The 27,561-nt window shown below is 37.6% G+C and overlaps 1 protein-coding gene across 2 annotated transcripts in view; it reads left to right on the top strand.

Annotated features, from left to right (window-relative positions):
* Positions 1 to 27,561, top strand: part of COL25A1 (collagen, type XXV, alpha 1) — a 514,206-nt gene that overhangs the window by 472,809 nt on the left and 13,836 nt on the right. The window contains exons 24-32 of one of the 2 annotated variants that reach the window (XM_011989831.1): positions 2,771 to 2,815; positions 5,383 to 5,463; positions 6,352 to 6,414; positions 7,035 to 7,085; positions 10,189 to 10,215; positions 13,749 to 13,829; positions 17,571 to 17,606; positions 19,543 to 19,596; positions 24,958 to 25,011. In XM_011989831.1, coding sequence (XP_011845221.1) covers positions 2,771 to 2,815; positions 5,383 to 5,463; positions 6,352 to 6,414; positions 7,035 to 7,085; positions 10,189 to 10,215; positions 13,749 to 13,829; positions 17,571 to 17,606; positions 19,543 to 19,596; positions 24,958 to 25,011 — 492 coding nt within the window. Of the gene's footprint in view, positions 1 to 2,770; positions 2,816 to 5,382; positions 5,464 to 6,351; positions 6,415 to 7,034; positions 7,086 to 10,188; positions 10,216 to 13,748; positions 13,830 to 17,570; positions 17,607 to 19,542; positions 19,597 to 24,957; positions 25,012 to 26,953; positions 26,981 to 27,561 lie in introns of both variants that reach the window. The other variant, XM_011989830.1, reaches the window with a different exon arrangement.

Genomic DNA, 27,561 nt, shown 5'->3' with positions numbered 1-27,561 from the left:
TTTCAGAACTGAGCTACATGTGTTGAAATATGACTTTCGTCATTGGATTCTTGTAGGAGATTCAAGTTATTTCAAAATTCATCTTTTGTTTACGCTTCTTAGGGCAGTTTATTTGCTAAGTCTATCATAACACACACGCACACATATCAGCTTTCATACTCTCTCAAGATACTTACAAACAGAAATCTAGTATATAGAAAATTTATTTTTCTATTATATAAAGGAATATAAATTACAATATTACTGAGCTCCTTGCCTATATATTTAGAACATAGATCCTAATTTCAAATAGATTTCATGTGTAACATTAATATAAGGTGTGGGATTTTTAACTTTCTATTTCTCCAGCACATTCTTGTCCCTAAGAGACATAACACAAAAAATTATACATAATCTTTATTCTTGGTGAGCAACACTGCCTGGACCCCCATTCAGTAATATCTTGGTGAACTGGACTAGATATCCTAGAAGGAAATCTGCAATTTCTTTTTTCCTTTGTGTAGAACCAACCAAGGGTCTAAGTTCATTATTTCACCTCCTCACTTGACTAAGACTCCAGAACCAAAATTGTCCCCAAAGCTAAATACATATCTCATTTCCTACAAACCTCAAAAGTTTCTAGGACTTTTCTCAACAGTCCAAAGGCCTAGAGAAGCCCCAAAGGCACGCATTCTTTGACCCAAAGAGGCAAAAAGGACCTCCTAGGTTAAAAAAAAAAAAAAGCTGTATCACTAAAACCTGTATTCCCCTGGTTTTTACAATCCAATTGCTATTCATGTCTTAAAAATCAGTAAGTAATTTTTGAGCCTCCACTCTATGGTAAGGACTAATATCTAGTAAGGATACTAGAAAGAAATTCCAATAAAGGGCTTATGGCCTAGGGAGGGAGATAGGCAAGTAAAGGTACAATTGTTAATACAGTGAGTGCATAGAAGGTCCCTCTAAGTCTTAAGAGCCAAGAGCGGCTTTGAGTTGAAACTGAAAGACAGGAAGAAGTTGCCCAGATGAATATCTAGACAAGCAATATGGAGGAGGGTTGAGTCATTCTCACTTACCTCCTACCCTTGCCATCCTTCCCAGTATGCTATCATCCCTCCCCCACCCACCCCACAATGGTCTTATAATTGAGATCTTGTGTTAGCTGATATAGTCCTTTATGTGTTTCATGATCTGCCTTGAGAAGGTTGGGATAATTGGGGTGGAATGTAGCTATGACCAAGCGACAGCAAAATGTAGCCTGAGTCAAGTATAGAACCGCTTCTAATCTTGGAACTCAGACTGAATGGGAACTTACTCAATTAGCATTTCTCCTTCATTTATCACACAAGAATTGTTTGATTCCCTACACATCAAATAACTCTTACAAACCCCATTTGAGAGGTGAAGGATAAATGAATAACTCATGAATTATGTTCTCCTTTTAAACACTTGTGAGTCATATTTTAAAGGGAAAAGCCTAGCAAAGCCATCATTATTGGACCCACAGTGCTGACAAGTATTCAGACTCTGAATGAAACTAGGGCTTAGCCAGGTGCATCCAACCTCAGCAGACTTGTTTGTGGCAAAATAAACTTCGCTGCTACCACAAAGAGCAGGAAATCTGAAATAAGAAAAGGCCCTTCCCCCACTGCTTTTCTTGCTTCATTTGTTTATAACCACAAGATCATACCTTCCTTAAACACTGGAAAGCTCAAATTTCATGCTGTACCTCATAGCTCTTAAAGTTTTTACCAGGGAAAGGAGCTCTAGCCATTTCAATATTGTCGTTTATAGTATCACCAAACAGGCCTTTCTAGAAAATATAGGCTCAGGTCAGCTCTGTTGGAAATCTGTCTGTGAGGCAGGCCTCTCACACTCAGAAGAGCTGTTTTTACAAAGTTTCCACAGTGTGGGATTCAGGGATATTTGTAATGGGATCCACATAAATGACTCATTGATACAAAATAATGCTTACTTTTCAAGGAATTTATTTAGTCACTTTTCAAAACTGAAAGGTGACTAAACATTCGCTGTTCGATTAACTTTCTGGCATATTGTTTAAATTTGCTTTTAATGGAACATCTTCAGTTTGAAAAGGCAAACAAAAATCTCTATATTTTGAGTTTGTCAAAAATCTTTATAAATCATAACATGAATAGTAAATATTAGTTCATTCATGGCACAGTATAAGAAATTGAATTGATTCAAAAGTAATTTTATGTAGATTAAGATATCTGATTTATGATATCCTTCAGTGAGGCTTTTCTGGAAATTGCACACTCACAATCATGAATTTGTAACTAACTGTTTGAACTGTGCCAATTAAAATATTGTTGCAAATTCATGAGGCTTTGCATTTTATTTTTTTAGGTTAACTGTTATGTTTTCCTTTTTACTGAAATTGGAAAGTAAGAGAAATCATACAGACGTTGTATGAAGAAAAAAGTTAACTAACTGAGGCAGATAGGTTGTTGTTATAGGATATGGTCAGCTATCAAATTATGTCTATCAGTTTTCTTTGACCACTCTGTTTTAACCTGCATCTCACATGGAGAAAAAATAAAAACACTAAAAGCATTGGATCTTAGCTACATATAAATACTATACATAATCTTGAAGAAAGATTATTACTTCCCTTAGTTTAGATATGTGCTATAACAGAATATTCTCGGGTTATGATGCATTTGCTGAAAGTTAAATTGTACTGTTAACCAACTAGCATTGTTTTTTTATGTAGTGCAGTATGTTAACAATGAGAATGGAAGTAAGTCATCTATTTTTACCTTAACAGGGAGAGCAAGGATCTCCAGGAATCCCAGGAATGGATGGAGAGCAGGTAATTTTGATGGATATATACTATTATTCAAAGCATCATTCTTGATTACTACTTTTATTGTAGATTTGAAGCCAAAATGTCATGAGCATTGATATTTGATACCTTCTTTCTTTTAACCCTTTGTTCTAGAGACTTCATTGACTCTAAAAAGCAATTAGTTTGAAATTAGACCTTAGTTTTCTTTGCAGAAATATCTAAGCCATATGATACTTTAGTCTGGTTCTTAATACCTTATATCAACCTACCAGTGACTCCCCTGCAAATTTTTAGTAGACTTGTAAAATCATTACCAAGTTAGTAAAACCAGCCTAATTTTTGTCAGTTAATACAAATATGTCAAGATTCAAATCAGTGATGATAGCTTCCACAAAACTAAATCTTGCCTATATGCCTTATTTAGACAACGTTTTCCTTTCCCAAATAAAGATGACACCTAATCCCTAGATCCTTAGAAAATACAGAAACAGGCCGGGAAGTTGTAGCTTGGCAGAGTATGGTAGTATATGTCTGAGGGTTCCCCCTAAAACAGAAGTCGGCAAGCTTGATTAATAAAAGTCCAGATAGTAAATGCTTTAGGCTTTACAGGCCACATACACTCTGTGCTGAACTTTCCTTTTTATTTATTTATTTTTGGTTAACACCTCAACATTTTTTTTTTTTAATTCACTCTGTACAAAAACAATCCCTGGAATGGATTTGGCCTGTGAGCCATGGTTTGGCGACCCCTGCCCTAAAAGAATCTGAGCTGGAGAACATGGACAGTATTCAGAATTTGGAATGGAATCAAAAGGGTTCATTTCAAGATCTTTAGTGTTTTCTTAGTTTCCATTATTTACCGGAGAAATGGCTAAAATCAGGAAAATCATAAGAAATCAAAAGGATTCTTAATACAGCTAGTGAACATGTACTCCTTAGAAGAAAGTATTAGATAGGAAAATTAGGTTTAGGAGATGTTATTTTTAATATCAGAATTATATGTTGAAACAATAATAATGCCATATTAAGTGAACATGTGATAAAAAAAAAAAACATAGATACCTTAGATGATTTGCTATATCATAGATCACTTAGAATTTTAAAGTCTGTCTATGTTACTTCTCTGACCATTGGTCATTATAAGTAATTAATTTGACATGCATAATGATATACAATGTGACTCCTACAGATATAGCAGCTAGCTTTTTTTTTTTTTTCTATAGGCTTTGCAAGGTCTTCTTCTGTCACTAAGTTGCCGTCTGGCTGCTCTCTGTCAGTAGATCCCTAAAAATAATCCAGGTGTTTTTAATCAGTAAGATCCATCTATTCATTCAGGCATCTACTCACCCAGTGGGTAATTCTGAACTAGGTACTATTAAATAGGTACAGTTAACAAGAAAAGTTCCTTTCCATAAATAATTTTTCTCCATGAATAGTTTTTAATAAAGAAAAGATAAACAGGTTTGTGCAGCCTAGAAGCCCCTTACTATAATAACTATGATCATCTCTACTGAAGAATGAGCCATCAGTATATCGAAGTGAGTTTCCTAGGATGAAAATGCTTAAAAATATAAATTAATGTCAGTACTAATATTATAAAATTCAGGCCAGGCATGGTGGCTCATGCCTGTAATCTCAGCACTTTGGGAGGCCACGGTGGGCAGATCACCTGAGGTCAGGAGTTTGAGACCAGCCTGGCCAACATGGTGAAACCTCGTCTCTACTAAAAGTACAAAAATTAGCTGGGCATAGTGGTGCATGCCTGTAGTCCCAGCTACTTGGAAGGCTGAAGCAGGAGAATGGCTTGAACCTGGGAGCCAGAGGTTGCAGTGAGCCAAGATCACGCCATTGCAGTCCAGCCTGGATGACAGAGTGAGACTCCGACTCAAAAAAAAAAAAAAAAATTACAAAATTCAGATTTGTTAACATTCAAAATCCATATTTATTTCCTCACTGTAAAGGAGAATAAAAATAACATTCTGGCTCACCTCATAGAGACATCATGAGAACAAAATAAGAACACTGTGAAGAGGTTGTCATACTTTTAAGCATTGATTGAGCATTAGTGTGCGGTAAATGATCCAATGATTTACCAGTCTGTAGACTGGACCATTGCAAACTGATGGTGACTGGAACTTCTGCCTGCAGTTAGGAGGGAGGGGAGTATAGTGGATAGAGATGAGAGAAATTTTTCTGGACATTTGTTATTATATAAAACTAGGTCCCGGTTCGGAATACATCCTGTATTGTTGAGAATGAAATCTATTAAGTTGTTTTCAGGTGCGGTGAGATAGAATTAGCTGCCAGGTAAAAATATAAAATCAGGAGAAATTATGTGAAAACCTAAGTTCATGTTTTTCATACTTAAATGGTCTAATAGAACTTAATCTATTTCATTATAGGGAGAAATAGTACTGATTGCATATAGAAGGGTGCTGTGAGAAATAACTCGACCTAAAAACAAAAATCAGAATCATCTCAACATTGAACCCACCTACTAATGAAATTGATCCGGAATTCTATTTTCCCTAGGATGTAATTATCAGGGGTCAGTATGCTGCTTACATGCCAACTCTATCTATCATTTTTAGGGACTCAAAGGCTCAAAGGGAGACATGGGGGACCCAGGTATGACAGGCGAAAAAGGAGGAATTGGACTTCCTGGATTACCGGTATGTTTATAGTTTTCGTTTGTTTATACTTTTTATGTTATGTTCTTATTAAGGTAAATTAAACAATCAGAAAAGAGTTATATCATTAGCTGCAATCTCATCTAGTGGTTCATCTAATATTTTTATTTTGAAATATTTGAGGGGTATTATTGGTTAATTACTCTAGGGAACTCAAATTGTAAAGCTTGTAACCAAATGAATTATAAAGTAAGCCTTCATGTTTTCCTGAATTGTTTTCCCTAGAAGATAATAAAATAAACATAGTTGGCCACTTTAATTTAGTATGCATAAGATGGTATTAACTGGTTATTATGAAATAAACCATAATAAAGAAATGAGCCAAAAAATACAGGACAATTAAAAAACAAATTTCTCTGGAAAGTGTCCTCTGTGTGTATGATACTATGGGATGGTATTTTGTGGTTTTCCCCATAATTCTAACCCAGAATTTGGAGGAGAAAATGTAAAAATTGTTTTAAAAAATGCAGTAAACTACACTGCCTTAGACTTTTTTATAAAACAAGGAAGTATATAAATGTCAATAAAAACTAAGTTAAAAGACTTACCTTTGCTGTTTAAATTGCACACCACCATAAAAGATATAACATTTATAACTCAATATATTTAACACTGTAGGACTTTAACCAATCAAGCTCAAGCCAGTTTGTATTTACTTTATATTTTATTTTATATATCACCCATAATCCTAGAGATTTTAGTAAAGTTGCTATTTTAAGCTAGAATGCAAGGAGATAAATCCTTCTTTTATGTAGCAAGTGCATAATATTATAAAATGTCAAGAGAACAATGGGATTGGGGAGAAAATTCAGTTGTCTCTTACACTGGAAATAACTTTATCTGCTTAACTCTGCTACTGGTTGTTCGTAGGGAGCCAATGGAATGAAAGGAGAAAAAGGAGATTCTGGAATGCCAGGTCCACAGGGTCCTTCTGTAAGTCCATGGTGGCTGAACTTCCATGGTTCCTGAGCCTCCTCACACGCTGACCTGTTACTTACCTATACCACCTCTGCCAGATGACTGAATAACAGTAGACAGACCTCAAACTTCTTGGTTTGTCAAACTGTAGAAGAAACATCCGTCAGCCTTGCACAGTGAGAGACAAAGTATATCAGAGGTCTGAGGTAGAAGCAGGTTTTCAGAGGACTGTCTAATCCTGAGGGAAAAAAAATCAATGGTTTTCTCATAACAATGGATAGATCTTTGTGAATATAGAACATATCTGTTTGTTTCTCCAGAGTCCTGCTTATGCTTAGTGAAATATTTGAGTTTGATAGTAGTGACATTATAGCGTTTCTTGGTAATCAGTTGCTTCCTTTTCTTTTAACATACTTTTGATTTATTCTGGCTTTTGTAGAACTTTTTTTTGGAGTATTTTTTTAATTCTCACAAGGGAATTTCTAAATCTAGAGAATCAAACACATCACTTATTCCAGTATCTTTCTTCCTCTGCAACTACTAATGGCCTTAGCAGAACCCCAGCACAAGATTCAAGTTGAACTGCCTTATCTAAATGAAGTAACCAAAAACATTTTTATTTTTTGGACATACAGATCATAGGCCCACCAGGCCCACCAGGTCCCCATGGCCCACCTGGCCCCATGGTAAGTTTCCCTTCTTTCTAAAATGTAATTGCTTATTTATGAGCATGCTACTAGAGAGAACATGAACACATCCCTCTAAACAGTCAGCTTGTATTTTGTACTACTCTCTGTGGAATGGATGGAAAATACCAGGTGCTTTGAGATATATTAACTTTACAGTGTTGTCATTCATTCTCCCAAACACATATGTTGGGAAGAGATAAGAGTAGTTTCGTGATAGAGGTGAGGAAAGACAGACAGATATAGCAAGCTCTACTACAGCCTTACAGCGTGAACACTGGCAAATCATTTTATCCAGCCGCTGCTCTAATACCAGCAGAATAAGATTTAGAATCAGTTGGACACAATGGCTCATGCCTGTAATCCCAACACTTTGGGAGGCCAAGGTGGGCAGATCATTTGAGGTCAGGAGTTACCAGCCTGGGCAACATGGCAAAACCCCATCTCTACAAAAAATACAAAAATTAGCTGGGCATGGTGGCACATGCCTGTAGTCCCAGCTACTCAGGAGGCTAAGTTGGGAGGATTGCCTGAGCCCAGGGAGGCCGAGGTTGCAGTGAGTTGTGATCGTGCCCTTGCACTTCAGCCTGGGAGACAGTGAGACCCTATCTCAAAAATAATAATCATACTAATAGTAGTAGTAGTAATAGCCATTAAAGAATGATTCTGACAAAGTTTGAGGTTTGAACTCTTTAATGAAATGTTCAGTAGGAACATTTACGTATAAGGTATCAAAACATCATATCGTATCCACAAATATAGTTATGTGTCAATTTTAAAAAAGGATATTTGTAAAACAGTATGATAAAAATTGAAGCTTACTTCCTCAGATAACATATATTGGTAGATCTTTTCCTTCTTACTTTTATGATACTTTGATTGATTCATTGAGCCAGGGCCAGTGTTAACTGCAGGTGTCTTGCAGTGGCCAGTGGTGACAGTGACCCTGTCCTGAAGGAACTGATGTCCAGTGAGGAAGGCAGCCATTAAGCAAGTATAATTCTTTAAATGTCAAACCAATGACAGTTGTGTTAAGGTTAGAATGTCAAAGGCAGAGTGCTTCAAATGCTTTTGACTGGAGCAGAATAAGAGCAAGTCAAGCAGGCTAGAAGGTCACATGTGTCTCTCAGGTGTAAATTAATCAAAAGACTTCAGTATTACAGAATAAGTAAATTATGGTCACTCTTTCCTCCCATTGCTCAAGAAAGAGCATTATTGGAATGATCTAAGCCACAGAGCATAGCCAGTCATCCCTTTCTGACTAGCTCCATTTCTATTTTACACCATAAACAATTATTATTGACTTCTTCTCCTTCTTCTCCTTCTCCTTCTTCTTCTTCTTCCTTCTCCTTCCTCCCTACCTCCCTTTCTCGCTCTTTCTTTCTCCTTTTTTTTTTTTTTTTTTTTTTTTTGAGACAAGGTCTCACTCTGTGGCCCAGGCTGGAGTACAGTGGCACGATCATGGCTCACTGCAACCTCTATCTCCTGGGCTCAGGTGATTGTCCCACATCAGCCTCCTGAGTAGCTGGGACTACGGCACATGTCACCAACCACGCCCAGTTAATTTTTGTATTTTTTGAATAGATGAAGTTTCACCACATTGCCCAAGCTGCTCTTGAACTGCTGGACTCAAGTGATGCACCCGCCTTGGCCTCCCAAAGTGCTAGGATTACAGGTGTGAGCCACCTCACCCAGTGTGACCTTATTTTCTTAAAACTAGATGGTTCATTAAGAATTAAGCAAATGGCATACTTTTGGCTTTTTTTTTTTTAATACCTCCTCTACTATAAGATAGAAAGTTAAATTAGAAAATGCTACAGCCTGTTCATATCATAAAATTAATTAGTTTAGAGGAATTTTAAGCCATTATTAAAATGAGATAAGAATACCTGATAAAGTAACAGCCATTTCCTGAAAATGCTTACCTGACACTTATCGAAAAGGAAAATATTATTCTAATGTGGACATATGTAACAAATATATAGGCATTGCTTAATATAAATTTTTCCTGAAGTTTTATAATTTTACTGATGGATATTTAAATACTCCTTTCTCCAAATAGTTTGTTTAAATCTCTTGAAATGTTTACAGCAATCCACAGTAACCTTAGTTAATTTAAGTTGACTAGTCTGTATATTTAGATTTTCTACAAAATACGTGTTTTATAATCCTGAGTCATGCATGCATTATGACTTTCTTCCACCGATAAACAATTATTACAAGAACTTTGAAGAATTTGTTTTTGTAAAAATAAATGCAATCTAAATAATAATGCTTAGCTTTCCTACATAACAATTTTTTCTTTAATCTTAAATAAATGATGCTTCAGAATCCCAAACTTGGGTGTCATCTCCTCTCTTCCTGTCTTCTTTAGATTATTCAACACCTTGGGTCTGGAAGAGTTAATGGAAAACCTCTCCTCTTCCCTGTCACTTAAAATCTGGGGCTTCTCTTTGGCAAATTTCTCTTCAAAGTCATATTTTTATTTCATTTGAACTCATGAAGCATCTCGCTTATTCTACTCAGACTTTTTAATGGTAATTTGAAAAAATTACCATTTTTTGCAAAAAAAGAAAGAAGAGAAAGAAAAAGAAAGAAAGAAAGAAAGAAAAAGAGAGAAAGGGAGGGAGGGAGGAAGGAGAAGGAAGAATAAAAAGGAGAAGGAGAAGAAGTCAATAATAATTGTTTATGGTATAAAATAGAAATGGAGCTAGTCAGAAAGGGATGACTGGCTATGCTCTGTGGCTTAGATCATTCCAATAATGCTCTTTCTTGAGCAATGGGAGGAAAGAGTGACCATAATTTACTTCTTCAGAATACCGTTTTTTCCTACTTCTTTCTTCCACGTAACCCTGGCGGATTTCTCCCTCCTCAAAGGTATTAGCAGACAGAATTGCTATTAATGAATTTCCTATTACAGAGCAATCCAAGAACTGGCAGGAACTTTTGGTAGGTAATAAATAATATCCACTAGCCTGCCTCTAGCTATAGCTCAAACAAGAAGATTCTTGTCTTCATCTCTTTTGTTATGTGATATAATATTCACTCCTGCTGGGAAACAGAGAATCAATTCTTAATTAAAAGCTCTGTTTTCCATTTTCAGGGACCTCATGGACTTCCTGGACCAAAGGTAATCCAACAAATCCCTTGATTATTTGATTTCTGCTTCCTTGATAATCATGGAGAAGCATGACAGAAGCATGTCTGTCCTGTCTTATTTGTCAAGTAATGTCGATAATCTTTGAGCCTTTAAGCATCCAGATGTTTAAATCTCATAACACAAAATGACTTATAACAAATTTAAGTGATCACCTGGAGATAAATTATTCCTCATTTTGCCTTTTTCCTGGTTACTATGTAAGCTTCTCAAATTATGAATCATAATGTACTCAAGTCAACCATTTAGAAGTGAATCTGATGAGATTCTCAGACTAGTCTAGATGCTTTTTTTAATGGTGTCTCTAGCTGTATATTTGGATGTTAGTAATTGATATTTCTTGCTTGCCATGTAGTCATACCACATCTAAATGCTTTGCCTCTCCAGCATCTTAATTTTGTATTTGCCCAGAGGTCATTGGTCTAGAAGTGGGTGGGGTATTTCAGGTGTGCTATACTGGGAAGAAGATCACAGCACTTACATGCATTCTATACTTTTGGGTTAAAAAGAGAACATGGGAGAAAAGCTCCTCTTTGTCAGAATTAGTGTAGCTTGCATGATGAAGATGGTCTCCACCTGTCCTTTGCCTTAGTCTAGACCGAGAGGACATCCCAGCAGATTAAAATAAGCCCTGAAAGACAAGCTCCCCCTTTCGGGGAACATATGTGATAAAGACTTATATTCTAATCTCAATCTTGCCAGGCTGTATCACTTTGAGCAGATTATGGACCCTCTCTGATCCTTTATTTACTCAACTGGGTAACTCACCTTACAGTGCTGTGATAACTTAATGAGGTATGATTATAAAACACTTAGCAAAATATCTGGTGCAGCTGTTGATAAATATCAAAAGACAGCTGTTATTGTTGCTATGTGATACTTGGTTCTGAACAGAAAAATTCTATAACTCATCCTCAAGCCTGCTTGAAAGAAGGTTCATGAACTCCTGAGAGTGCCTCAGTAGTGAGCTGGTGCAACTAACAGGTAGGGGCTGGGAAGACACATAAAGGCAATGTTGGCACTAGGCGTCACAAAGCCCAGAGGCAGGCCACTGTCTCCTCGGGGGAGGCTGGCTCTCTTTAGCCCACGCAGCTCTAGGGATGGTGGCAGGTATTGGTCTGACTCAGAAAATCTGGGTTTCCTTTTCCCAGTCAGGCAGGTGACACCCAGGAATGGGAGAAGTTCACGCCTCTTTATTCTTCTTAGACTACCTTACCTTCCAATAAGGCTAGTGAGTTAACAGTATCTCAGAAGCACCAATTAGACTTTGGGGTGAGAGTACTATCTGGGGGAGTCAGAAAACAGGAGCACCATCTATCAGCTTTGTGATCTTAGTAGTTGTTTAATCTCTCTCAGCCTTTTTCCCCATCTGGACAAAATCAGTGCTTCCTACTCTTGGATTTTTGTTTGTTTGTTTGTTTGTTTGTTTTTTGAGATGGCATTTCGCTCTTGTTTCCCAGGCTGGAGAGCAATGGTGCAGTCTCGGCTCACTGCAACCTCTGCCTCCTGGGTTCAGGTGATTCTCCTACCTCAGCCTCCCAAGTAGCTGGGATTACAGGCACCCACCACCATGCCCGACTAATTTTTGTATTTTTCGTAGAGACGAGGTTTCACCATGTTGGCCACGCTGGTCTTGAACTCCTGACCCCAGGTGATCCGCCTGCCTTGGCCTTCTACAGTGCTGGGATTATAAGCTTGAGCCACCACGCCCAGCCCTACTCTTGGATTTTAAGATGCCAACAAAAACCAGCCTGGTCATAATGACTAAGGATAATGTCACCAAGATATTTAATTTCATAAGTGATTCAGATATGCCATCACAGTTGGATTAGGAGATGCCCAAGAAGCTTTTGATTTCTAGAATGCAACAATTTATTTTGTCCATATAACTTCAATTCTTACTTAAATCATAAGTTTCAGATATTATAAAGTTGAAAAGACCTCATCGATATCTATGCAAGTTCCCTGATTTCATAGATGATAAACTACAGGCCCAAACAGTTTAGGTTATTTGCCCCAAATTACACAGCTAGTTCATGACACATCTGGGACTAGAACTTAGGTCCAGACTTGATATTTGGTCTTTCTGTCACTGGATTTAACCCCAAGTACCTCAAGACCACTTGCTGAAAGTACACACACATGCAAAGCCACAGATCTCAAATTAGTCACTGACTATTGAGCCTTGGCCTTAATATCGTGTCCTCAATCAGTAGAATTCCCAGGATACTATCTTACCAACAACCGGCACATTTGGACTTGCTAGAGTGGCTGCGCAGCAAACATCCTATCTTCAAAATCCTGGAGTTTCTTAATGCCATGCCAATGTGTTTATCACTTTGCGACCCCCTTTGAAAGTTCGAATACATAACATGATTCCATGCATGAATCTAGCTCAGTGTTTCCCAGAATTTCCTGATAGGAATCACCTGGGAGGCTTATTAAAGATACCCATTTCTGTGCTACCATGGACTGGGTGGGGCCCTGAACTCTTTATGTTTAACAAGCGCTACACTGACTTACATCATTAGGCAAGTTGAGTAAATATTACCCAGGTTAAAAACCCCTTCTGCCATGTCAGTATAGCCTCTTCCCTTTCCCGTCCCAACCCAGCAAGACTCTATAGGGCATTTGTGTCTGAAATAATCTCTCATTCACAAGTCCTTCAAGATTTTCTTGGCAAATTAATGTCTACATATAAAAGTCAAAAATTATACAGGTCAGAACTTGATATCTAACATGTTGTTACTGATGGAAAATAGGTGTACTGTATTTCTTGGTTTTTAAAAATAGAGTCAATAATTTACCATTTACCATGGCTTTTATAATGTCACCCTGAGTTAAATTCATACTTTCTTTATTCTAACATTGGGCAGATGGATAGTTAGTAAAACTACATTTAAGTTCTTTGATCTTCATATTTTCTCCTGGGATTGCTGATTTGTTGATTAGTCCATGTAGGGATCTGACTTGGCAAGGGCAGTGAATGAGGACTTGCTAAATGGCATTACTTCAAACATCAGCTGCTACATTTTTAGTTCATTCCGTTGGACAACATGCTTAAAGGCTTAAAATATCTGTCTATAACCCTGTCCTGCATATTCCAGTTTTCCATTCCAGCAGAGTGGGTTTTTTTTTTTTTTCTTCTACTGAATCTTCTTCAGCATCCTCCACTCGATTGTCTTTGAATTATTTGATCATAAAAATGTGGTATAACATGAATTTCCTTGAGATAGAACTGAAAAATTTAGGAAATCAACCATACATATTTTTATTGTAAGGAGCACACTTTCCTGGGAATTTTGATTTCTAGAATATTAATTGTTGATGTCAGTTTAGTAACTAATTTTAACTTTAAAAATTAATATTTGGTGCAAGACAAATCTAGCCTGACTCTGCTGTTTCCTAAAACTGGAATCTGCAACTATTTCAGAGACTGGCTCTCTTCTCTCACAGTTTAAACACCCATAATAGCAACCAAAATTGGCATTTGCTTTTGCATTTAGGGTGAACCAGGGTTAAATGGTGTTAAAGGATTGAAGGGTGAACCAGGTCAAAAGGGTGACAGAGGACCCCTTGGTCTTCCAGTAAGTAAAGAAAACTTTCCATTTTAGTGCAAATCTCAGATTTTTCTTTCTACCCTACGTGATAACTCTAGTTTACTCAGCAGCTCGTACTGTTGAGGTTTCTGTAATTAGGAAACACATTATGTTCGAGGAGAGCTCAGCTCAGTTTTGTGTCTCTGATGCCTGCTTTTCTGTAAGAGGAAGACCCGCAAAAAACAATGCTATAAATGTCCTGTCATTCTTCAATTACATACATGCCAACCTTCCTCTTTTAGGGCTGACAATTCTTCTCCCATTATCCCCTTCTTTTAAAAGTGTTGTGCTCATTATTTCATAGTTTCTCCCAAACACTTTTTATAGTCTAGTGCAGTTTAAAATGCCTCCTCAATTGTTTTTTCTCCTTGGATACCAAAAACTGTAGCCCTCAGTTGGTGGCAGGTATGGAATTGGCCATTGTTGATGGCGTGAGGTCAATGCTGTGGCTCCTTACATTAATCAATCATATCATGTTCTACGTGTTTTATGTTGTTCGTTTTGAAAATTCCCTATTATGAGGTTCTTGTGGCAATAGTGAGTAGTATAAAGAAGTATTTTGCAGTTGTTTAGAGACTTTTACTTTTCATGAAGAAGGAATCTCCCCCTGGCTCTTCGTTTTCTTTATGTCAGCCTTCTTTCCACAACAACTAAATGGAGATTTTTTAAAAATTGTTATTATGAGGCTTTAATTTCAAGCCTTTAATATGCTTCCTATTAGGTGAATACAGATACAAATCAACAAAGAACAATATAGATTACATGAGTAAAATATGACATAAAATCAGTAGCAGAATATAGTTTATACACAATTTGAAATGTGGGAGGAAAAACAAGCTGATGACCACTTATTTCATTTTTGCCATGGGTATTATACTTTATGCCAGTTGATAGCAAGTGCCTTACATACATCCCACATATAGTAGATGGTCAGTAAGTATTTATTTATTGAATGACTGATATAAACCTTGTATTAAAATATAGGTTTATTTAATTTATTTATTTTTGAGACAGAGGCTCTCTCTGTCACCGGCTCACCACAACCTCCATCTCCCGGGTTCAAGCAATTCTTGTACCTCAGCCTCCCGAGTAGCTGGGACTACAAGTGCGCACCACCATGCCTGGCTAAGTTTTCTATTTTTAGTAGAGACGGGGTTTCACCACGTTGGACACGCTGGTCTCAAACTCCTGACCTCAGGTGATCCACCCGCCTCAGCCTCACAAAGTGCTGGTATTACAGGTATGAGCCACCAGCCCAGCCTAGAATATAGGTTTAATCACACCAATTAGATCAATGGACTACAGGCATAAAACCTCTATAATTTATGTGAGTCATTAATTCAGCATTCTAGGTAGATAAATAATAGTATCAGTGTAAAATTATTACAATTTCGCCATTTATTTTCTTTTTTCTTTTTTTGAGACAGCGTCTCACTCTCACCAGGCTAGAGTCTAATGGTACAATCATAGCTCACTGCAGCTTCAAAGTCCTGGGCTCAAGTGATTTATTTTTTTAAATATTTTATAGAGATTGGGTCTTGCCATGTTTCCCACGCTGATCTCTAACTCATGGCCTCAAACAATCTTCCCGCCTCGGCCTCTAAAAGCTCTGGGATTATAGATGTGAGCCACTATGCCTGGCCTACATTTATTTTCAAATGTTATAATAATGGTAACTGAAGAAAGTATCAAAAGGCAAAAGAAAGTTTGGATTTTCTATTTTATTTAAACTTTCAATCTGATTTATTTAAAGTCTGCCCTAATTTAAAATTTAGGGCTATTCATAATTTTTATGCAACATTTAGCTAATAGCTGTACCTATGCTAACCTTAAACAAACGAAGAACAATATACATTTTTATTGTAATTATTGCTAACAAAAGACATATGTAAGGCTGGGCGCAGTGGATCATGCTGTAATCCCAGCACTTTGGGTAGTCGAGGCGGGTGGATCACCAGGTCAGGAGATCAAGACCATCCTGGCTAACAAACCCTGTCTCGACTAAAAATACAAAAAACTAGCCGGGTGTGGTGGCGGGCGCCTGTAGTCCCAGCTACTTGGGAGGCTGAGGCAGGAGAATGGCATAAACCTGGGAGGTGGAGGTTGCAGTGAGCTGAGATCACACCACTGCACTCCAGCCTAGGCAACAGTGCGAGACTCCATCTCAAAAAAAAAAAAAAAAAAAAAAAAGACGTACGTAGGCCAGGCATGGTGACTCACACCTGTAATCCCAGCACTTTGGGAGATCGGTGATCTCCCAAAGTGCTGGTGATCAGTGGAGATCAGGAGTTTGAGACCAGCCAGTGATCTCCCAAAGTGCAGGTGATCAGTGGACATCAGGAGTTTGAGACCAGCCTGGCCAACATGATGAAACCCTGTCTCTACTAAAAACACAAAAATTAGCTGAGTGTGAAGGCGCATGCCTGTAATCCCAGCTACTCGGGAGGCTGAGGCAGGAGAATCGCTTGAACCTGGGAGATGGAGGTTGCAGTGAGCCAAGATTGTGCCATTGCACTTCAGCCTGGGCAACAAGGGTGAAACTCCATCTCAAAAAAAAAAAGTATGTATTTTGCAGTTATAGTATGGCTCATAATAGGATTATACAGAAGAAATTTTAAAATAAAAACTCAAAATACCCAACATGTATATAGAATAACATCATTGGTAGAGTTTTCATCTGGAATCGATTTTTTTTTTCCATTTTGTATTATTAACTGCATCTGAAGCATAAAATTGGGAAATAGTTCTGCAATCTTGACAAGAGAATTTTTAGGGCCAGTGCATTTTTTTTCTTAAATACTCCTTGATCTAACCAATATTTTTAAAGGACTGTAAATAAATACTTGGGCTTTGAGACACAAAAGCTGTATCAAAGAAATAATTGTGCTTATTCTTGAAACAAACATTGAAAATGCTATTTTTAAATCATACACTATTTATGTGTAGCCTAGAGTTCAAAGTGAAGAAAAGCGTGCATTGTCTGAGAACATTAAATTTTTAAAGTTACTTCCCCAGTCAGGCTTTGATGCAAAGATTATTTGAAGGAATCGAGAAACAATTTAGTTTGGAAGTTATTTTTTGCTTGGTCGCACCAACTGTTTTCTGGCTTTTTCCTTTTCCTAGAAGTCCCTCTAGTGGAAGGTAGTGTGAACAGTAGGAACAAATGAGAAAACAATGAGTAATTATTGTTGATGTAAAATCCACCAAGAGTCATCCTAACATGTGAAAACCCTGCATTTCTTATTCATAAACACTATTTTAACAAGTATAACCAGAGCTCTTTTTTTCTCTCTGAAATGCTAAATTTGATTGATTATTATAATGAGCCCTTTTTTTAGCCCATTCTTTTCTCTTCAGAACCTAAAGAAATATATGGTGAACAGCACAGTCTTTAGAAAATGAATTTCATAGGGAAATTAGATAGAAGCCTGCGACTGTTATGAGTAACTACTTTGTAGCCCAGTTTATACACTTCATTAGCTTGATTTCTAAATAAGAATTTGTCAAATAGAAATGTCATTAAAATGCCATCATCTGTGGGGTGTTTGTCATGTGGTTTTTTTTTTTTTTAACTAACAATTTGTAGCAATGTGATATTCATCCCAGAACCCTGTAACTGCGTATTATGTTGTTTGAAGTGTTACATTTGTTCATCGGTACCTCATACTAATCTCTGTTCTTGTCATTCGTGTTACACCCACCAACCCTGCTACCAACCAAATCACACAGGGAGCATCTGGCTTAGACGGAAAGCCAGGATCCCGGGTGAGTCAGTCCCTTGTCTTGTTCTGACGTTTTGTGGCTGTGAATCGTGCACTTCAGGACAGACCCCTTTACTCCATGTCCTCTCATCAAATGATGAGGGTGTACTTAGGGCTGTCGTAAAAGGGGAAGGTGGACAAAGATGGCCGCAAAGAGGGGAAAGGTGGACAGAGGACGGTTGCAACTCTGTCTGGAGAACAGCTAAACTGCCAGAACGTCTTTCTGAAGCTTGTGTTCAAGTCTGGATAATTTGCTAGGTGGGAAGAATGACCAGACTAATGGGCTTCATTATCTTAGAATCCCAGATGAATTTTTCCAGAACCAGTAGACAGACATCCCCTACAATTCCATGAGAGCGGCCCTCTGAAAAGATTAAAATAATGTGAAATTATTGTAACTTGCTTTTCCTTTTAGACTTATGCCCATCAAATGTAACTTCTTCCTTGGCACTAACTTTCAATTTCTGTTCATAGAAATGACTTGTCTGTCTTCTGTCATTTTGTCTTTTTTTCTTTGGTTCTTAACAGCTCCAGCTCTTAAATTTCAGCCACAAATACTCAGTATTTAGAAGTCTTCTGAACGTGAACTTTGAAATCAGGCAGTAAGAAAAATATCAGTTAAACTGATGAGAATTCGGCAACATTAGAATGAATTTTAAACTCTGAATTCTTTCTTAACACAAGGCTCTAACAGAATAAACCAGAATAGTAGAACAGAAATGGGAATACTAAAGAAAAATCATGCTGAAATAGTTCCTACATTTGCAAATATTATAATCCATTTTGTGTGAATCTAAGCATAGTCATCCTGGAAATGAGCAAGTATACTCGAAGTCCTGGCTACAGTTTTAAGAATCTAAAAGAAATTCCCATCTTTTCAATTCTAAAAACTTATTTCAGGCAGTCATGACTTTCACTGGACCTCAGCGTTCTTACATTCATTCAAATATCACCTCTTCTCCCGCAGAAATCCTAATCCTGAACTAACCAGGGGTACAAAAGGGAATTCTATATTTAAGTTCATCTTGGCTGCCTGGTTTGTGAGTTGTAAGCCTAGTGACCAGCCACTGCCGCAGCATCTATAAGAATGATTCCTTTCCTGTAAGTGCCTGCTGCCCCCAAGAGAGCTGCAGAAAGTTTGGATTGAACAGTTACACACTGTTTTCATTTGCTTCATAATTTTCTTCTACTTGTGTAACTGTTCAAGCCTCTTAAACAGCTGAAAACAAGAGTTCAGAGCTTGCCCGGCTAAGGGTGGCAGTGAGTGTAGAGAAGGGCTTGAGGAAAAGGTGACAGGAAGGAAAAACAATTACATTTTTCTTCTTAGGATTATGGGGCAAAGTGAAGATGCTCTATTTATTTATTTATTTATTTATTTATTTATTTATTTATTTATTATTTTTTGACACCGAGTCTCGCCCTGTTGCCCAGGCTGGAGTGCAGTGGCACGATCTTGGCTCACTACAATCTCAGCCTCCTGAGTAGGGGAATACAGGTGCCCACCACCATGCCCAGTTAATTTTTGTGTTTTTAATAGAGACAAGGTTTCACCATGTTGGCCAGGCTGGCTGGCCTCAAACTCCTGACCTCAGATGATCCACCCACCTCAGCCTCCCAAAGTGCTGGGATTACAGGCTTGAGCTACTGCACCCGGCCAATGATGCTTTATTTAGTCAGAGGAAAAAGATATAATTAAATATGATATGCAGCTTTTTGTGTGTACCTTTCATTGAAACATGCAGTTATATAATTCATCCTTTTTGCATGAGTTTCTTGAAAACCGCTGGCCTGAAATAATCAAGCATGAAGCACTTTGAAAGGAGATGAGTTGTCTTACTGGTATTCTTAGGCACCATTCACCTAGGAAAAATTCAGGATAAATTATAACTGCTATTCCTGCAGCCTTGTGATATATCTCATATTATCTTTTTTTTTTTTAGGGAACAGATGGTCCTATGGGACCCCATGGCCCTGCAGGTCCCAAAGGAGAAAGAGTAAGTTGTTGCTGAGGTTATGAAGCTTGTACTAAAGAAAACACAGAGCATGGCTTTTCCATATTAGTTGAACTGTTCATTTTTCAGAAGAAATAAAGGGCTATCTAATATTAAATAAAAAGAGATACCATCCTAAGTTCTATTCAGAGTCCTAATATTGAGAGAAGAAAACCACAGAGCATAAAATAGGACATGGCTGCCTTAATAAAAACAACACATACATTTACATAGCTAAAATAAATAGCTCAGATGATTCTTCCTTCACCCATAAGGAAGATATTTTCATTTGGCCTTCATCCAGAAAGTTGAAGTCAATGGAGCTAAAATTTCCAGGAGTATGTATTCTGGTTGATAATCTTTTATATAAAGCTACTGTACTCATTCAGAGTAGCTTATAACTTTTTTCCAAAGGAAATAATGAAACCTAAGTATTCTTTTCTGCACAGTTACACATGCTCCCCTTTTTTAAAGCTAAAGGATAGGCTGTTTTTCTTTAACCATAAGGAAATAATTTCAGTGCATTATAAAACAAAAACCTTTCACTAACCTCTCTATTGCTAGGCCACGTTTCCATATCTTTTGGGGAAAAAAAAAAAAGACATTCAGAATGGAAGATAAATGGTCATCTACCTGAAACTTTCTTCTCTCTTCTCCCTCTCATGCTCGCGCGCTCTCGCGCTCTCTCTCTCTTTCTCTTTTTCTCCCACTATTTATTTTCCTCACCTTGGAAATCTTAGAAGTATTTTTGTGTGTCTGAGTGAAATTATGTCATCAATTTCCCTACCATCCAGGACAGGATATAAAGAAAGTATTTTAATAGTGAGGGCTTCAAAATGTTGGAATGATTCACTGTGCAAGTTTGTGGTCTTTTAAAAACTAGATAGATTTCATCAGTCTGGGATAATTTGCTTTAAAAAAAGAGGGCCAGTAGTCATTTCTTTAACATACCTTCCAACTCTATAATTCTGTGTTCTGTAGAGTGGTCTCATTCATTTGGGAAATATTTACCAAATGCTACGATGTGCAAAGCATGGTATCACTGCTAGTGTGAGATGGAAACACTCTCCTCCCACTTAGGCAAAGCCTATTTTGCTCATTTGCTTCAGTACATTGAATAATAAATACCATTATAATTGATTAATTATCTCCCCGTCTTTTATTAATATTTTTATTAATATTTATTAATATATACTGAATGCTGCAAAAAAAAGCAGCTATTCTTCTTGACCTAGAAGAGTTTACAGTCTAATTGCAGAGAAAGAAAAATGCATGCAGGAAATAACCAGAGAATGAGGCCAAAATAATACAAATAGTACAAGCTGTACAGTGATGAAGATTGGCTTTATCCAAGAATGCTTGTAGAAAGAGATGAGTTCTAAGGGAACGTATAATCTGAATGTGCAATTGTCATATTTCTAAGATCAAACCAATGACTTCTGAAGACCATCTTAATTAAAAATATTTAAAAGCTAAAAAGCCTCAACGCTGCTGACGCATATTGGCTTTCAAGCATTGTATGAAGAAACCCAGCCCATGTACTAAAAATGGAGCAGCAAATCTCAGGCAGTCTTTTGGCAGAATGCCCTGGGGCTCAAGAGGGTTTACCATGTGGTAAATCAGCTGCTACTTCCGATAGCTCCACAATGTCACAAGAGTATCACGTCTCAGTGCTGGAGCAGAATTAACCAGAAGAGCAAATGAAATTGCTAAGAATTTGAAGGCATAGTTTCAGTCAAATGGTGCGCAGTGTAAAGTGTTACTCTTGTATTTACTCAGGATGTTAACTATCTTAGCTGGATCATATATCAGTACTCTCCAAGTGCCCCTCACTGGAAGTGCTGAACTGGAGTGTGATTCTCAGAGTTAATTGATGGAGGCGCCATCTGGATTCTCTCAAAAAAGTTTCAAATTTTAAAGAAGTCAGAATCAGCAAAGGGAGGTGTTCTAGGATAATGCCTCAGTGTTGACGTGCAAATTAAAGAACCCAAATGAAATTAGAACAACCTAAAAGAAACCATGCATTTGACAGGCAATGTTATTCAAACATTTTCAAGTGTATGACTGACAGCATTAATATTCCACTCTGCAAGCACCTGATCCTCCCTACCTTAGCTGATTTCTTCATTTGGCTTTGGAACTCTATAAAGTGTATTAAGCTTGAGAGGTTGAAAAATACTTTTGGAATTGCTTAATCCAGGAAAAGGAGTTGCACATTCAAATCCCTGTGTTAATATTTCATTCCTAAAAGCTTTCAAGCTGGAATCATTAGAATGCTTTTTGGCTCTAAGTGACAGAACCCAAATTCAAAATGGCTTACACAATAAAGAAATACATTATTTTATATAAGAAAATATTCAAAGGAGGACTCTAGGTTTTGCTTGGGAGCCCTTTTCTACATGTTGGCTTTGTCTTCTGACCATAGACAAGCTGGGCACAGTGGTCCAAGCATCCTCTCTAGTGAGACACCAGCAGAGAACGGAGAGACTACCCACATGTCTCTTCCTGAGCAGAGAGGAAGCTTCCCCAGAGCTTCCTGGCTGATGCCCCTGACACCTCATTTGCCAGCACTGGGTCAGCTGTCCACTTCTGAGGCAGTAACTGGCAAGAGAAATGGAATTGTCGTTAATAGCTTGAAGTAATTATTGGGGGTGGCTGTTCTAGAAGAGGAATTTCACAGACACCTGTTTTAGTGACAGCTTTATTCAAATAAGCCATAGTATATTTGTTTTAAGAATAAGACAAAGCCAAGGTTCTCAGCGGAGAAGGGAATGGTTATATCAAAATAATCTATGGAGATCTTTCCAATTAGACCCATTCTAATCTGTGGAGTTGTTTCAGTTATTTCAAACTAGACACAGTCCAGTTTATGTGGATCTTTCCTTAAAACCCCCACCTCCCACTACACGTGCGTGCATGCGCACATACACACACACACACACACACACAGAGATAGATTAGATAGATGATAGATAGATAGATAGATAGATAGATAGATAGATAGATAGATAGATAGACAGACAGACAGATAGATAGATAGACAGACAGACAGATAGATAGATAGATGATAGATAGATAGATAGATAGATAGATAGATAGATAGATAGATAGATAGACAGACAGACAGACACAGACTTACACACACACATCTTACTAGTTCCTTTGTTTGGTTGTTTTTTTAGAGATAGGGTCTTACCTTGGTCCCCAGGCTGGTCTCAAACTCCTGGCCTCAAATGATCCTCCTGCCTTGAACTCCCAAAGTGCTGGTATTACAGGCATAAGCCACTGCACCCATCCCTTGCTCCATTCTTAAAGGGATTGTTTTTGATATTTCACTATTAAGTCCTATGCTGTAGATATTTTTTATAGGTGTCTCTTAACAAGTTAAGAAAATTCCCTTCTTAAAAAAATGTTTAATGTTTCATTTAAAATCTGGCCACTGTGCTGAGTGCAATTGCTTCTGCTTTAGTAATCACCATAAAGTAATAATGAGTAAAAAGTTTAAGCTTTTATCATATTTATTTTCAGTAATCTCACCTGTACCATATTGCCTGTAGGTGACAGTGTTAATTAGTTCCACTGACCCCTCAAATTTAGATAAAGAAAATGCCAACAGGGACCTGAAATTTGCTCACATGGGAATCTGGAGAAACACAGGCATATCAGGTAGCTCTGCAGGCACTGTTATCAGCTGAACCTGGTGTTTTGCCAAGAAAAAAGATTTGCTAACCTTTAAACTCCTTCAGGGGTATGATAAAAGGAGATAAGATTTTCTGTTTGGCTACTTATATAAAATCACCATTACTCCTGAAGTTTTCATACTAAGTACTGACAAACACTTCAATTTGGAGATGGCAGCAGCAGAAAACACCATTTGAAATACAGAACATCCCTTTCTTTAACATCACAATTATTCTATTCACAAGATTACCTCCAATAATACTTATTCTTTATAAGCATTCAAGAATATCATATAAGATGGGGAAAGCTATTCTATTTAAATAGGCACTTGGAGAGAAAGTGAGGAAGATAACATATACCTACCTTATCTAGCATTCAGAAGGGTTGAAAGTTTTTAAACCCTTTTTTTTCAGGCCAGGCACGGTGGCTCACCTCTGTAATCCCAGCACTTTGGGAGGCTCAGGTGGGTGGATCACCTGAAGACAGGACTTCCAGACCAGCCTGGCCAACATGGTGAAACCCTGTCTCTACTAAAAATACAAAAATTGGCCAGGCGTGGTGACAGGCGCCTGTAATCCCGGCTACTCGGGAGGCTGAGGCAGGAGAATTGCTTGAACCCGGGATGTGGAGGTTGCAGTGAGCCGAGATTGTGCCACTATACTCTAGCCTGGGCAACAGAGCAAGACTGTGTCTCAGAATAAAAAATACATAAAAAATACATAAATCCTCTTTTTCAGAAAGGAAGCAAACTGTGTACATGATTATATAGATTTGCTTTGACTCATTCATTCAACAAACACTTCCTGATGTGCCTAACACTATTCTAAGCTATGAGGATGCTATAGGGAACAACAAAGCTAGAGGCCCCAGAACCTTCATGTGTGTATTCTAGTGAGGGTAGCAGAGAATAAGCAGGTCACGAACTTTATGCATCTTCTGGTGTCTAAGGGCTGTGAAATAAAATATAGCTGGTGGTAGGAGGTGGGCAATCGAGGAAGGGCTTCCCTGAATAATTGTTTTTTGATAGAAGAAAAGGCATTTCAGGCCAGGCACTGTGGTTCAAGCCTGTAATCCCAACACTTTGGGAGTCCAAGGTGGGAGGACTGCTTGAGGCCCCAGAGTTCAAGACCAGCCTGGACAACATAGTAAGACCTCCATCACTACAAATAATTTTAAAACTACCTGGGCATAGTGGTGCTTACCTGTAGTCCCAGTTACTCAGGAGGTCGAGGTGGGAGGATCGCTCAGGCCCAGTAGTTTAAGGTTTCAGTGAGCCGTAATCATACCACTACACTCCAGCCTGGATGAAAGAGGGAGACCCTGTCTCAAAACAGAATGGCACTTTATTCTTACATTTAAAGGTGCTAACAAAATAATTAGTAACAAATAAATGCTTCATACTAATGCCAAAAAAACCCAAGTACGGCATCTGAGATATGCAAATGCTTTTGCACAGCTGGCCAGCGGCAATCTTGTGCCGCCCCTCTTTCAAAGGTGATTTAGCAAAAGATGCTACTGTGGATTACTTTCCAAATATCACTGGCAGTGACTCTGTAAGAGCCTAAATCTTTGAGATTTTCATAGAATGGTCCTTGAAATAGAGGCTTTAGACATAGGGCATGAGAGGAAGTGTGTGAATGTGGGTGTGTGTGTATGATTTGAACTTTCTACTTTTCATTTTAGGGTGAAAAAGGAGCTATGGGAGAGCCTGGACCAAGAGGGCCCTATGGGCTGCCTGTGAGTTCCCGGTCACATGCACATCCCCACCTTCCGCATGCATAGATGACCAGTCACTGACACGGTTAACCCTTCCCTTGTGGCAGACTAATGTTAGAGAAGAAACAGCAATCCACTCATTACCTATAAATCCAGTAATTCCATGTCCTTCACAAATAGGTCATATTCAGTATCTCACCCTCTTATCATGTACAGACACATCCAGGCACTTCACGAGATTGACAGGATCAGAGTCTGTCTCTAGAATAAACTATTAACCCGAGAACAGGATCCTGTCAGAAGATGCCCTCCCTACGTCATCTGACTGGACACTCATAACTGGTACTTCCTTGGAAGGTCACTGGATCCAAAAATGGCTGTGGAAGCTTCATTGAAAACAGCCTTCTTCAGACTTTATCTGTTCCTATAGACTATTTACTAAAATGACTCTTGCTAGTAAAAAGTATTCCCCAAATTACATTGATATTTATGACGACTTGATGTTTCTGACTTTCTAAATTACTATGATGACAAATGATCTTCAGAACATAGAACACTGATAACGTTCTGTCTTCTGAAAATTATTATCATTATTATTATTATTATTATTATTATTATTATGGTTATTTGAGATGGAGTCTTGCTCTTTTGCCCAGGCTGGAGTGCAGTGGCGCGATCTTGGCTCACTGCGACCTCCACCTCCCAGGTTCAAGCGATTCTCCTGCCTCAGCCTCCCGAGTAGCTGGGATTACAGATGTGTGCCACCACGCCCAGCTAATTTTTGTATTTTTAGTAGAGATGGGGTTTCACTATGTTGACCAGGCTGGTCTCAAACTCCTGACCTCAAGTGATCCGCCCTTCTCGGCCTCTCAAAGTGCTCGATTTATAGGCATGAGACACTGCGCCTGGCCTGAAAATTCTTAATTACACAGAATTCATATTGAGACCTCTGATTTGCTTTAAAAATATCATCTTGGGAATGATTATAATTGATTCATTAAGATAGGGTAGGATGACAGTAGAAGCGTATGTTGCATTAAGGGTTTTAACCTTTCCATATCTCCCACATGCTTTTTATGAATTGAAATAACAAACATAGTCCATGATTACCTCAGTGCTAAATAAAAAAAAAATAAAAAATAAAAAAAAAGATGCTGATTTTGAAATAGGTTTCAAAATCTAATTGATGGAATCAAAGTAGCCTTTCGTGAACTTTGGATGGATCCATACTATGACACAATAGGGTCATCACCATGATAATCTGCACCATGGGAGTGAATTTATCATTCTTGCCTAACAGTCTTATGACTTTTAAAAAAATATTTGGGGATTATTCATTTACAAAGCTTACTTAAAAACACAGCTTTTCAGTTGCAATCTTCACACCCTTCGTACATGGTATGCATATCTAGCCAAATTAAAACTGTATTTCTACATTCTTTACTCATTTGTGAGCTAACTACTAAGTTATCGAATTAAAGTAGCATTGATTCATATCCTCTATTAGTGCTGGTATGTTTTTAATTCAACTAAACAGTATTTTTGCTTTTAACTTAACTCCTGGACTGGTAACTTAGATACCAAGGTTTAAACACCAGCAGAATATTAGTCTATTTAACCCAATATATCATATAAAATTTTCATGACCCTTAACTTTAACACTAACAGTCACTAATCAACTAAACAGTATTTTTGCTTTCAGTGTAACTCCTGGACTGATAACTTAGCTACCAAGCCTTAAACACCAGCAGAATATTAGTCTATTTAACCCAATATATCATATAAAATTTTCATGACACTTAACTGCAACACTAACAGTCACTAATCCAAATGAGAATCTTTTTCACATTTCTGAAGCAGTTGTTCTAGTACTAGTGTTGCATGTTCAGACAGCCTTAAATAAATCTATAATCTATTCATAAAACTTAGAAACACTAATGTAGCTACTATGGTTCTTTGGCAGGGGAAAGATGGAGAGCCTGGTCTTGATGTAAGTAATAAGTACAATAAACATCATCCTATTATAATAGATGTTGATGGTCTCCATCATCAATAACAAAAAGAATACTTATTTTCTGTGCATATAGGTATGCATAGAACATATATTGCTGTGCATGTAAACAGCAATATACAGTAGTGTTTGCATGAGATAAAACAGAAAAGCAAAAAAACACAATTATCTTGTATAAAATTAATAACTAGTAGTGGATAGTGGCACTTCAAAATACTTTCCCAAGTTGAGGATACTCTTAACATCAGTATGACCTATTTATGAAAAATATGCATAAAATCAACATACTTCTCACATGCTATCCTTACAGAATGATATGTTTTTTTCCTCAAAGCAGTTAGGCAGTATTTTTTTCCTTTAGCATTTAGTCCCTATATATCTTATGCTAATATGTTTCTGTGAAAATAGAGAATGTCAAAAGCAAATGCCTCTAGACACAATCACTGCTCATCCTGTATTACATGAATAATGAGAATACTAAAAGTAATACAAATACTAGTTACTGTTTATGAGCACCTGTTATGGGCAGGCATCATTCTGGTACTTTGTAGTGCATCACC

This window comes from Mandrillus leucophaeus, unplaced genomic scaffold, assembly GCF_000951045.1.
Source record: "Mandrillus leucophaeus isolate KB7577 unplaced genomic scaffold, Mleu.le_1.0 Scaffold364, whole genome shotgun sequence".
Taxonomy (NCBI): domain Eukaryota; kingdom Metazoa; phylum Chordata; class Mammalia; order Primates; family Cercopithecidae; genus Mandrillus; species Mandrillus leucophaeus.
This window is presented reverse-complemented; position numbering and strand designations above follow the sequence as displayed.